This window comes from Orycteropus afer, unplaced genomic scaffold (assembly GCF_000298275.1).
Source record: "Orycteropus afer afer isolate SDZICR_OR568_19922 unplaced genomic scaffold, OryAfe1.0 scaffold00001, whole genome shotgun sequence".
Taxonomy (NCBI): domain Eukaryota; kingdom Metazoa; phylum Chordata; class Mammalia; order Tubulidentata; family Orycteropodidae; genus Orycteropus; species Orycteropus afer.
In genome coordinates, this window is record NW_006921588.1 from 30,711,761 (window position 1) to 30,724,221 (window position 12,461).

Sequence of the window (12,461 nt, forward strand, 5' to 3'; positions counted from 1 at the left end):
CCTTCTGAGGAGTGGCTGGTGGGTTTGAACCACCAGCCTTCTGGTTAGCAGTCAAGTGCCTTAGGCACTACACTACCAGAGCTCCTTTGGGATTTTTAATGGACTTGAATTCATGGCCTGCCACATGGTTTGGTAATATCGGGACTGTGCCTTTTCACTTGTCGACCCTGGGTTTGTCAGCCTCAGCAGCCAGAAACTGCCTGAGTGAAGAGGCACCTCTAGCTTCAGTGAGCCAGGAGCAAGAGGCAGAGCTGAAGCCCAAGGTTGAGGGGCTTTCACCCAGCCCCTAGAGCCCAGCACTTTGAACTCAGACTTCTAGCCTCCAAACTGTAAGATAATAAATTCCTGTTTTTTCAAGCCATCCCATTTGTGGTATATTCCTGTCAGAGCAGCATAGGTAACCAAAAAATGCTCCCAGATTGATTCCAAAATGTACACTCTTAACTCTAAATGAACATAACCCACCCAAAAACTCCTTGCTGTCAAGTCAATTTCAACTCAAAGTGACCCTATAGAACAGAGTAGAATTGCCCCATAGGGTTTCCAAGGCTGTACATATTTATAAAAGAAGACTGTCTCATCTTTCTTCCGTGGAGAGGCTGATAAGTTTGAACCATTGAACTTTTGGTTAGCAGCCAAATGCTTTGACCACTGTACCACCTAGAGCCAGATTAAACTACCTAGACCATGACCACTTTTTTAAAAATAATTAGTGGGAAGACTAAGATTTGAAGCTCCTAAATTCTGTTTTGAAGAACTTTGTTATTTTATCTTTCCAGATCCTTTCCTTAGGCATTAATTGCATTGGCTTCTAGTGCCAGGTTAAAATATTACATTGCCCTCAATACATTAGGAAGGATAGCCCTGACCTAAAATAATTTTTAAATTAAAAAAAAAAAAGACATTTTAACTGGCACATTGGTGGTCACAGTTAAACAATTTGCTGTAATACAGGGGTTAAGAGTGAGGATTTTAGAATCAAATACCTGGGTCCCAATTTTGGTGGGAACGACCTAAGAGCTTGCCCAAGGCCAAGAAGAGTTTCTTAAGCTTTCTATGACTTAATTCCTTTTTTAAAAATGACAAAACACTGGACCAGTATTAGCACTGACTTTATGGAGATCATAAATGAGTTACTTGTATAAATAAAGCACTTAGATAGTACCTGGCTCTTAGTAAATACTCAATAAATGCTGTTATTTGGGAACCAAACCCATTAGCTAGGGCTTAAAAAGCAAAACAATAGTGACAATAATAGTAATTCAGCCCTGTAGTGTCTTAGGGCTTTCTCAGCCCTTAGACATAAAATATCTCATTGTCATCTCTAGTTGTGGCAGTGCCAAAGGAGATAGCATTATCATATCATTTAGCTAGGAATGGCATAGTTAATGAAGGCAATAGTGGTTGTAAAAACCCTGCAATATTTCTGCATTGGTGTAAGCTGGTTGTTATGGCAACTGTCCCTTGTAAAAGGCCCTTTGCCAGGCAGAGAGAGACCCGTTTTTGGAACCATCACAGCACATCTGTTTCTCCACTCAGCTGATTAGCTCTTGTTTGCAACAACGAGCAGATGGAAGTAAAAAGGGAAAAAGTAATTCTAAAAAGGAGCAAATGTTTATTTTAGCCACAAGTCTATCTTCCAATATAAAAAGAGACCTTTGGCCATTTCAGGAAGATGTCAAATAAACTGGATCCTTGATACAGGGGCTGCTTTTTGCATTGGTATGATTGTAGTCGACCTATAAATTATAGATGAGGTTCCTTCATGTGCATCTTCTACAATGATGAATTTCCCACTCCAATTTCAGAATATCCTTCCACCATATTTTCACATGTCTGTTGCTGGGGCTGTCTCTGCTAGTTTGTATACCACATTTTCACTATGTGTTCACCACATAGTGAACACCCCTTGTGAGTGCAGTGTAAAGTGAAAAAACACAAGACTAGTGGGATAGGAGACCCAAATTCAGGGGCCATTCTACTCTGAACTAGCTCAGAGACCATCCCATCACTGCTTTAGTTTCTTCATCTGGGTGTGTACCCCCATGCTCTCCTATACCTCTTTAAGTGGTAAAACAGACATAATTTCTACTATAGAGAGTTGTTGCAGGAATAAAAAATTTTAAAACATTAAAAAAAAAAAAATAGCTATTACAATCCCAGGTACATTGGTAGGTCTTTGGTAACTGTCAGTTTCCTTCCCACTATACACTTACCCTGTTTAGTCCCTGAACACATAGCCATGCAGCTTGCATAGTCACAGTCTAGTAATTTAAGAATCTGGGGTTTTTTATAACTTCACTGAACTGAGGAATCCACAAACTCTGCAAATACCTACCTCTGTACTTATACAAGAAACTTTCCTACTGTTCAAGCCATTTTGCACAGGGTGATCTTTTAAATGGAATCCTTGAGTAGTGCAAATAGTTCACAGGCTGGGCTGCTAACCTAAAGGCTGGAGGTTTGAGTCCAACCAGAGGCACCAGGAAAAGAAAGACTTTGGTTGTCCAAAACCCCATGGAGCCCAGCTGTAGTCTGACATATACAGGGTCTCCATGAGTCAGAGTTGACTGGAGGATAACAGATTTTTTAACCTGTTAAATATATAATTTCTATGTTGAACTTCACAGTTGTTTCTTTCCACTTAAAATTATATTCCCTGGAGTATAGTATGCTAGTAGCATAGTTAGCTTGTTTAAAAAAAAAAAAATTGTACTGTTCTTGATTTTCAGTTTAACTCCTTTACTTTGCCAGACAATATTTCCTCAGTAATATTGTCTCAATTATTCTTTCCCCATTTTTAATTTGCAGTTTGATTTCACAAGCTTGAGTAACTACACTATTTAATTCAAATAGGCTCTACTACAAACAGGTAGCTACTGGAATGTGACCATACTACAATAAAATGTTGACAAGCAGTCAAGACACACAGTTCACCAGGGCAGCTCAGGGCTGCAGCAAGAATTGATTATCACAGTGTCAACACTCTCCACTGCCTTGTTATTGTTAGGCATCATTGCATCGACTCCGACTCATAGCCACCTTGTGTACAACAGAAGGAAACACCGCCTGGTCCTGCCCCACCCTCACAATCCTTGCTATACCTGAGCTCATTGTTGCAGCCACTGTGTCAATCCATCTCGTTGAGGGTCTTCCCCTTTTTCGCTGACCCTCTACTTTACCAAGCATGATATCCTTCTCCAGGGACTGGTCCCTTCTGACAACATGACCAAAGTATGCGCTTGAAAAATACTGATAAAAGCAGTATCAACTCAACAGTGCAAGAGGAGAAAATGCCATGGGCTGCCCTTAGTGTGATGGTAACTTGAAACAATAAACCCATTGCTATTGAGTTATCTCATAGCAATTCATAGTGGAATCAATTCAATGGCAACAGGTTTATTGTTTCAAATTACCATCACACTAAGGGTAGCCCATGGAATTTTTCGTCTTTTATACGCTGAGTTGATAGTGTTTCAATCAGTATTTTTCAACTTTAGTAATGTTCAAGTGAGGCAGCGGAGAGAGTGTTGACAGTATGATAGTCAATTCCTGCTGCAGCCTTGAGCTGCCCTGGTGAACTGGGCGTCTTGACCGCTCACCAACATTTGATTGTGGTATGGTCATGTTCCACCAGCTACCTGGTTATACTCACTGTCATCGACTTGATTCGACTCATAGTGACCCCTCCTTGGGTTTCTGAGGAGCTATCTCAACATGGAAGTTGATTGCCCAATCTTCCTTCCGAGGAGTGGCTGGTGGGTTTGAACCACCAGCCTTCTGGTAAGCAGTCAAATGCCTCAGGCATTGTGCCATCTTGAATTAAATATTGCAATTACCCAAGCTTGTGAAATAAAAATGGGGAAGAGTAATTTTGTCCAATTTGCAAATATAAAATAGGATCAAGGTTATTTCAGCTTCAGTTACAAAATAAAAGCAAAAGTTTTCTGCAATGGTGTTATTTCACTGAAGTTGGTATTATATGCATGTCATATTTAATCTAAATATAAATTAGTTCACATAAATGGAAGCAAAGCAAATTAAGATTAATATACCATGCAGGCCATCATCTGAAGACTATGTTAATTTGAACCAGTACTGATAATAATTTCAAAGACTGCTCTTGACCTAAAGCACAGCTCACAGTGGGTATTTATTGACGTGAACTGACAAACAGCTAAGAAACTGAAAGTTGTTCCTGTGGACTGCCCCCTACAGAAGACTGTGGAGTGAAAAGACCTTTTGTTGGAAAAATTAACTTTCCATTTGCAAAATGGAGCCTGGGAGGCTTCCAGAGCATATTGGGCAGAAGGACGCATTCTGAGCAAATCTTTGAGGTCACACCAGGAGCAGGCGGCCCAGGCTCCTGCAAGGCACACCTGAGGTCTCCAAGCTGCAAACTGCCTGCTTCTCAATTTACTCACTGCAGCAGGCAGGATGCAGCTCTGGGTTTTCCCTGCTGAGAAGGGAACCAGTTTCAGGTAATCTGGGCTGTAGACTACTAAAATGCACCTGATAGAAACACTCTACTAATGTTATTCAGGAGCTCTGGTAGCATAGTGCCTAAGGCACTTGACTGCTAACCAGAAGGCTGGCGATTCAAACCCACCAGCACTCCTTGGAAGGAAGGTTGGGCAATCTACTTCCGTAGAGATACCGCCTCAGAAACCCAAAGTGGGGTCACTAAGAGAGTTGGGTCCAACTCGACAGCACAAAACAACAACAACAATTTTATTCAACTAAGCTGAAAGTTGGGAAGATAAAAAAAGTATGCACTCATCAAAACTCCTCATGAGAAATGTACAAAACCAAGGACAAGCTTCTCTTAATTACACTTGGTGATTCTGAGAAGACCAGCTTGTCCCATGTTATGCCACCCAAATATGAGTTCAGTGACCACAATTAGACTTTCCTTTGAGAACAGAACAATCAAACCTACAGAGGAATTTGTTGATTTGTTGTAACAACCCTCCTCAAGTTGCCATCTAAATTTATCTTATCCCTTTGACTTTTTTACCAACATGTTCATTCATCCCACAGATGCTTTTTCAGCACTAACTCTGAGATACACACTATACTGAGAGCTGAGTTTTCCAACTCCCTGACAGAGCTTAGAGTCTACATTTAAGACTTGTCTGGCAACAATTACAAAGTCACAATGATGGTGTGCTAACAGAGGGTGGAAAAGCTACTGCAAAAGCTTAGGGGAAGGAGCCTCAAAGTCTGCCAGGGATTAGGCAGGTTTCCTAGAGAAGGTCTTAACTGAGACTTGAAGATTAACGAGAAATTTTCCAGAGCCCAGAGGGCCATCTAGACAATTTAACAGTACATAAAAGGTTTAAAGGATGGATTGGGAGAACTACATGTTATTCACTACTGTTGGAGCATTAAGAACAAGTAAGTGAGAGAAAAGTAACCAGAGCTGAAGCTGGACAGGCAGATTAAAAGAAGTTGCTTTTAAATCTGTCTCATGCTCAGCCCGCATGTTGCAGAGTGGAACTGCACTCCATAGGGTTTTTAAGGTTGTGACCTTTGGAACCTAATCACCAGAGCTTTCTTTCGAAGCACCTCTGGGTGAGCTCAGACCACCGACTTTTTGCTTCATAGTCAAGTGCTTGACTGCACTCCAGAGACAGGTAGATAGGGGCTGGAATATGAAGAGCTTTGTTCACCAATCAGAATCTTGACTTTGTCATAAAGTGTTTCTCAAAGTGGGGCTTGAAATGTCTCAAGAACCTTGAAGTTCTCAAGGTTCCCTATGAATATTTTTTTATGTGTGTGTTCCAATGATAATTGTATTAATAATAACAATAGGAATAGGAGTAAAGACATATTCCAGACCATCCTGATGATCATTTGGCACACAATTTCAGCCCTTGTATTTATTGTTACTCTTAAGTCGGTACTCAGCAGTTGTCCCAGACAAGGCTGTGACAGAGATATACCAATTAAAGGCTAAAGGAGATGTTATTTGTCTTTGCTGAAATAGGGAAAAGTAATGGGAAAGTTAAGTCACTCTGGAGCACAGTGGTAGTAGGTATTCTAGACTCCAAATAATCCATGTGGCAGTTATTCCCATTGCAAAAGACAACTGAGTTTCAAAAGCCAATTTTATCTCATTAAATTAAGGCTGCTTATCTGACTGCTGCTTTGTAGTTTTTCATAATGTATTTTTTATATTTACTTTCATGTTTGTTTAAACATACTTAAACATTTAAGATTTAAGTTAACATTGGAATTTGTAGGAATTTCCTTTTCCCTTAAAATGGGTCTGCCCATCACCCAAATATGTGAAAGACAGTCAAAGACAATGGGAAGTTATTGAAGAAATGTGAACAGAGACTAGTGGTAACCGATTAATATGTTAGGGGACAACCTTGGCAGCCACAGAGAGGAAAACTGCCATGGGGACAGACTGGATGGAAAAACCTCTAAGGAGGCAAGTGCATGACTCTTCTTATTAAAAGAATCCATTTGCTTAATCCCAGAGAGCTGCTCTCAGGCAAAAGCGAGGATATTATGGAATTAAATACTTAACTGACAAACGAAGTTGTACTGGTGTTTCACAGCATGCTTTATCTAGCTGGAAGACTCTCCAAACTTCTACATGCATCATTTCACAGAGGATTCTGTGATGATGACAGAACCAAATTAAGACCAAATCCCTTGCTTTACTACCAAGAGCCAATAATGTACACAAGAGAAGTTGCTATGTACCTGGTAACAAAACAATAGCTAGGGCCATTGCATATGGTTCTGCAAGGCAGTTGGAACTGATAAATGGCTCTTTACCAAGCCATGTGTCCCTGGTGCTGCATCTGCTCAGGGGAGGTGACTTTCTAATTTACACAAAAGCTATACAAACTAGCCAAGCCATGACTCTTGGGGAAGGCTGCATCTTCTGGAAAGAGAAACTTTTTCCAGTTGCTTGAAGGCACCCTGTGAACGAGCTGTGATTTAATCCTGCTTTTCTGTTGTTAGATCTCAGCAATGTCACTCACTGAGCTAAAACTACTATAATTCAGTCAGAATAAAGTTTTTTTTTTTACTGTAAGTTTTGTGTGTAAAGCATATGCTGTCGCTGCTGTTGTTAGGTGTTATCGAGTCGGCTCCACATCACAGTGACCCTGTAGGTAAACAGAACGAAACACTGCCTGGCCCTGCGCTATCCTAGGAATCCCTGCTATGCCTGTCCCATCATTGCAGGCACTGTGTCAATTCATCTCACTGAGGTGCTTCCCCTTTTCCACTGACCCTCCACTTTAGCAAGCAAGATATCCTTCTCCAGGGACTGGTTCCTTCTGGTAACATGCCCAAAGCAGGTGAGACAAAGTCTGGCCATCCTCGCTTCTAAGGAACATTCTGGCTGTCCTTCTTCCAAGACAGATCTGTTCATACTTCTAATAGTCTGCGGTATATTTAATATTCATTGCCACAATTCTTCTTCGTCTCTCCTTATGAATGGTCCAGCTTTCACATGCATATGAGGCAATTGAAAATACCAGAAGCATTTTAATCCTCAAAGTGACATCTTTGCTTCTGAACACTTTAAAGAGGTCTTTTGCAGATTTGCCCAATGCAGTAGGTCAATGGATTTCTTGACCACTGCTTCCAAGGGTGTTGACTGTGGATGCAAGTAAAATGAAATCCTTGACAACTTCAATATTTTCTCCATTTATCATGATATTGTTGATTGGACCAGTTGTGAGGATTTTGTTTTTCTTTGTATTGTACTGAAGGCTTTTTTTCTTGCTGAAAGTGAAGAAGACTTGCAGCACACAAACATATGACTTACCCATAAAAAGCATAGTAGCAAGGCACGCAACAAACACAAATAAATAGATGGCCCTGCTTACCTCGGGGGCCATCCAGAATGGGGTTCCAACTGATGTGTTTCTCCATAGGCGTGTACTGGTGAGTTGGGCTGAGACACCTACAAGGAAAGAATGTTGGGATTCAGTAATGAGCAGGATTCAGTAATGCTAGGCCAACTTTTTCCATAAAGGGAAAGATAAATATTTTAAGCTTTGTGGCCATATGGTCTCTGTCATAACTACTCAACTCTGCCATCATACAATTTTATTGATGGATGCTCAAAGCTGAGTTTTATACAATTTTCACATGTCATAAAATATTTTTCTTCTTTTGATGTTTACTCCCAACTATTCAAAAGTGTAAAAAACTATTCTTTGTTTATGGGTCACACAAAAACAGGAGGCAGGTCTAATTTGGCCTACTCCTGTGTTACAGTAATTTCATTCTATCTAAATTACCATTTTTTTCCCTAATGAACATTACCATCCATATCACTGAAAATAGGGAATCAAAAGACAAACATCAATTACTAAGATCAACACAAAATATCTTCCTATTATATTTCTAAAATATTTCAGGTGATTTCTTTCTTAATAAGGTGCTTCATTTTATGGAGGAAGAAGATTGGCATAAATTATCTATACTAAGGTATCAGTGTAGAAAAAATTTTCAGTGTCTTATCGTACCTAGAAGCCTGGAAACCTGGCAAGAAAGAAATATTTGGTCAAATGGAAAAAGAAATTGACTAATAAAATCATTATCTAGGGTTTGATGCAGAGGAACTGAAATTTAAAATGCTTCCAATGCACTGGATCTGTCTTTGTCCTCAGCTGGCTCTCTTCTTTATACCGCAAGGTAAGGAAGTGAAAGAAAAGGTACACTGGATTAGCAGTCAGAAGAACTATTTTTCATCTCAATTATAATACCACTTACTAATTGTAAGCAGATCACCTCATCTTTGGTCCTTAGTTTTCTCATCTTCAAATTGGGAGTAATGATAGCTGCTACACCCCACATAAAGGGCCACTTACAACCAAGTGAGAGAACAAATGTGAAAATGGGTTATAAATTATAAAGCAATTTACAAATGAAAAGTCTTCTATTTATTTTAAGTAGAAATCTAATGCAGCCCTTAAGAGAATGGCAAAGGCCACTAAGGTTATTGATGACAGGAACTTAGACACTTGGATGCATGTGTTCATTAGTGAAGGACATACCTCTGAAAACATCAGGTGTAGATTGTTTGTTGTTACCCACAGGTTTTTTGTTGTTACTATTGTTTGGTGTGTGTGTATCAGGGGTTGTGTTAGTCACTCAAAAACCTTAACAATGACAACAACAACAACAACAACAACAAAAACATTTCTGTCAAGTTAATTCCAACTCATAGGACAGAGTAGAACTGCCCCATAGAGTTTCCAAGGCTATAATATTTTTCTCCCCTGGTGGTTTCAAACCATTGACCTTTCAGTTAGCAGCTGAGCATTTAAATACTGCATAACCATGGATCCTTGTTGGGCTCTTAGATTCTCTCTATTAGAAGGCCAAAGATGATGATATTATATATATAATTTTATAATAACAATTTTATTCATATAATAATTTATATGAATTATATATTTCTCTTCTTAATTTCCAGAAATTTCTTTTGCAGCAACTAGACGTTCCAGAACCTTCTACTGGAAAGATTAGGGGATTTTACACTGTGGCCAAATTGTAAAGGTGATGAGGAGTAAATCAGCATTAATCCTTATTTTCATCTTTCTAGACTCTTTCCCTTTATGACATATTCAAGGCCTCTAGTATCATGCAGGGAGCTCTGGTGGCTTAGTGCCTAAGGGATTTGACTGTAGAAGGCTGGCCGTTCAAAGCCACCAGCCACTCCTCGGAAGGAAGGTTAGGCAATCAATCTACTTCCGTAGTGACACTGCCTCGGAAACCCAAGGAGGGGTTGCTATGAGTCGGATCCGACTCCACGGGAGTGAGTTTGGTTCTTTGATTTTAGTATCATGCGGAAAACACATCTCTGATGGTACAAACTCAACATATTATTGGAGTTATAACCATTCCTCATTTAAAAAAAAAAAAAAAGCATAAAGCATGAACAAATTGCCCCTTCTGCTATTTTTCCTTTATTGCTCTTTAGTAAATAGATCAATCCATGTAAAGCAACTTCATGTATTTTTAAGTAATTTCTTCTCAGCAAATGATTCACTGATATTTTATCACATTGTTTCTTATCAATAAAACAACAAACATTCAAAATCCATTAATCTTTTTCCCCCATTATGTTGACATTGGTAAAGAACATTTTTAAAAGTGCTTCAATAAATGTTTACTCATTTTTTGTAACAATAATCTTGAAGCACTAACTATTGTTGACCTCATTTAGAAGATAAACCATTCAATAAACCTAAAAAGGAAGGCAAATGGCTTGTTTGTGAATATCAATATGAGTGTTGTGCAGAGAAAGTCAATAGTTTTCTGGCCTTAGGTGACATTGCTCTGCATTTCTTCTCACACTTCCATTTCCTGTTAATGTTTCCAGTTCAACCAGCCTCACAAGTCACAACAATAATCACAATTTAAAGGGATGTTCGCTCTCAGGCCCAAAGGACCATTTTACCTTTGGCTCACTGGGAATAAGTGTGCCTAAGGCTAGTGAAAGTCATTTGAAAGACCAAACTGCTTTTTCTTTTCATATGCAAAACAAGAAATTAAAAAAAAGTAAATTACAGACAATTGCCCTAAAACATGAAACTCCTACCAGAAAACTAAAAAGTTTCTCCATCAAATTCTTCTCTGTAAACACTTTCATGTTTTCATCTTTAATAAAATTGCTTCTAAAGCTGAAAATAGATTGACAAACAGCATCTCCTAGGGTGATCCATCTGGTAAAACCCCCACTCTCCAGTCTGCGTTTAACTGGAAAAATCCCCCAGCCTATGGCATAGCAGAGAGGCCCAGTCTTCTGAGATTGCAATAAATTGTCGCCTTTGGCTAAACTGCACACATCAAGAAAACAAACGACGAGCAGTCATTACCAAAGTCAACGAGCTTAACTCCTCCTTCTGTTGTCAGAAGAATGTTATTCCCCTTGACATCGCGGTGGATGATTCGGTTGTTGTGCAAATGCTGAAGGCCCTGTATGGAGTCCCACCACCACCAAAAAACCGGAAAAATAAAGGGGGAAAATTACATGCTTATTCAAAACCAATTACCCTACTATTTAAAAAGTCTAACCAAAGTCGGCATTGGCTCACCTCCCTGCTGTTATAAGCCTTGCATATTAAAGGGGATTTTCCCCATTGTTAAGTGGAGAACCAAGCAAAGGACAAAACGCTCCCTCTGCCGTCTTCACCAGCTGCATGGGCTTTCTTACCATGAGGGCTCCGTACAAGATGTATGCAATCATTGCTTCATCCAATCGCTGGCCGCACCTCAGTAGACTTTTGACAAGCTCAGTAACTGAGCCCCCGTTACACAGCTGCAAGAAGAGGTGTCAAAGAGAGTAAAAAGCAGGAAAAACATACAAAAAGAAAAGAAAAATAAATTACGAAGAAAAGCCCAGTGATTACTGACCAGATGCATTAAAGTAAATTCGCAGTTCATAAAATTCCAGCTCAGAACAACTAGACTTCAAATTTCCATTATAGTCTAGTTCACTGTGTGTGTGTGCATGTGCGTGTGCACATGTACATGTGTGTGTGTGTTCTTTATTCAAGGTGATAATTTATGAGTAAAAGTATATGTCCAAAAAAGTCAGTTTTTAAAATGTCAGGTGAAATATAAAGGCATAAGACATTATTTAGAAGTTTCAAAGAAAAAGCATATAAGGAATCATGGTGAGTTATTGGAATTTTTTTTACTGTATATGAATATTGTCTTTCTTAATGTACATTTTAAGGCTAAGAAAGGATGGAGAATAAAGAGAAATGAAATTCTGATACAGGCTACAATATGTATGAAGTTTGAAAACATGCTGAGTGAAATAAGTCAGTCATAAATATTGAACAAATATTGAACAAATGATCACACTTACATAAAGTATCTAGAATAAGCAAGTGTATAAAGACCAACGTTTACTAGTAATCACCAGGGGCAGGTGGAAGGGAGGGAAAAGTGGCACTCATTGCCTAGGGAACACCCAGCTTCTGTTAAGAGTGATGGAAACATTTGGAAACAGATAAGGATTATGGTTTAACAACATGATGAATGAATGCAATTAATGTCACTGAATCACACGTGCAAAATATGTTGCAATGCCAACTGTTCTGTTACATATGTTATTTACTCCAACTTTTTAAAAATCTTAAAAAGAGAGGACAGGAAGAAGCAAGTTAGATGATGTCTTTGATCCCTGGGAAGGAAAACATTTCTGTCATTTCAAATCATTCTGCCACCTGTGCTGGCACTGCCGGCATTAGAAGCGATCTAGAAAACCCCTGCGTGTCGACTTTATAGAATGGAGTTGCATCATATGTGCAGTTAACCTTCTTATATTCAACTCTAGGCCTTCAGCTACTTTGTGCTCTTCTTTTTCTGTGATTAAAAATAGTATAGGATTATATCCTGCATTGTTGTTGTTGTTAAGTGCCGTCGAGTCGTTTCCGACTCATAGCGACCCCATGCACAGCAGAACAAAA

The 12,461-nt window shown here is 39.2% G+C and overlaps 1 protein-coding gene across 1 annotated transcript in view; it reads right to left on the reverse strand.

The window, feature by feature from the left end:
• The window catches only part of MYO3B (myosin IIIB), a 517,685-nt gene that overhangs the window by 491,331 nt on the left and 13,893 nt on the right, over positions 1-12,461 (reverse strand). The window contains exons 4-6 of the mRNA XM_007944671.2: positions 11,198-11,302; positions 10,860-10,959; positions 7,857-7,933 (exon numbers count right to left, since the gene is read on the reverse strand). Of these exons, the coding sequence (XP_007942862.2) occupies positions 7,857-7,933; positions 10,860-10,959; positions 11,198-11,302 (282 nt within the window). The remainder of the gene's footprint in view (positions 1-7,856; positions 7,934-10,859; positions 10,960-11,197; positions 11,303-12,461) is intronic.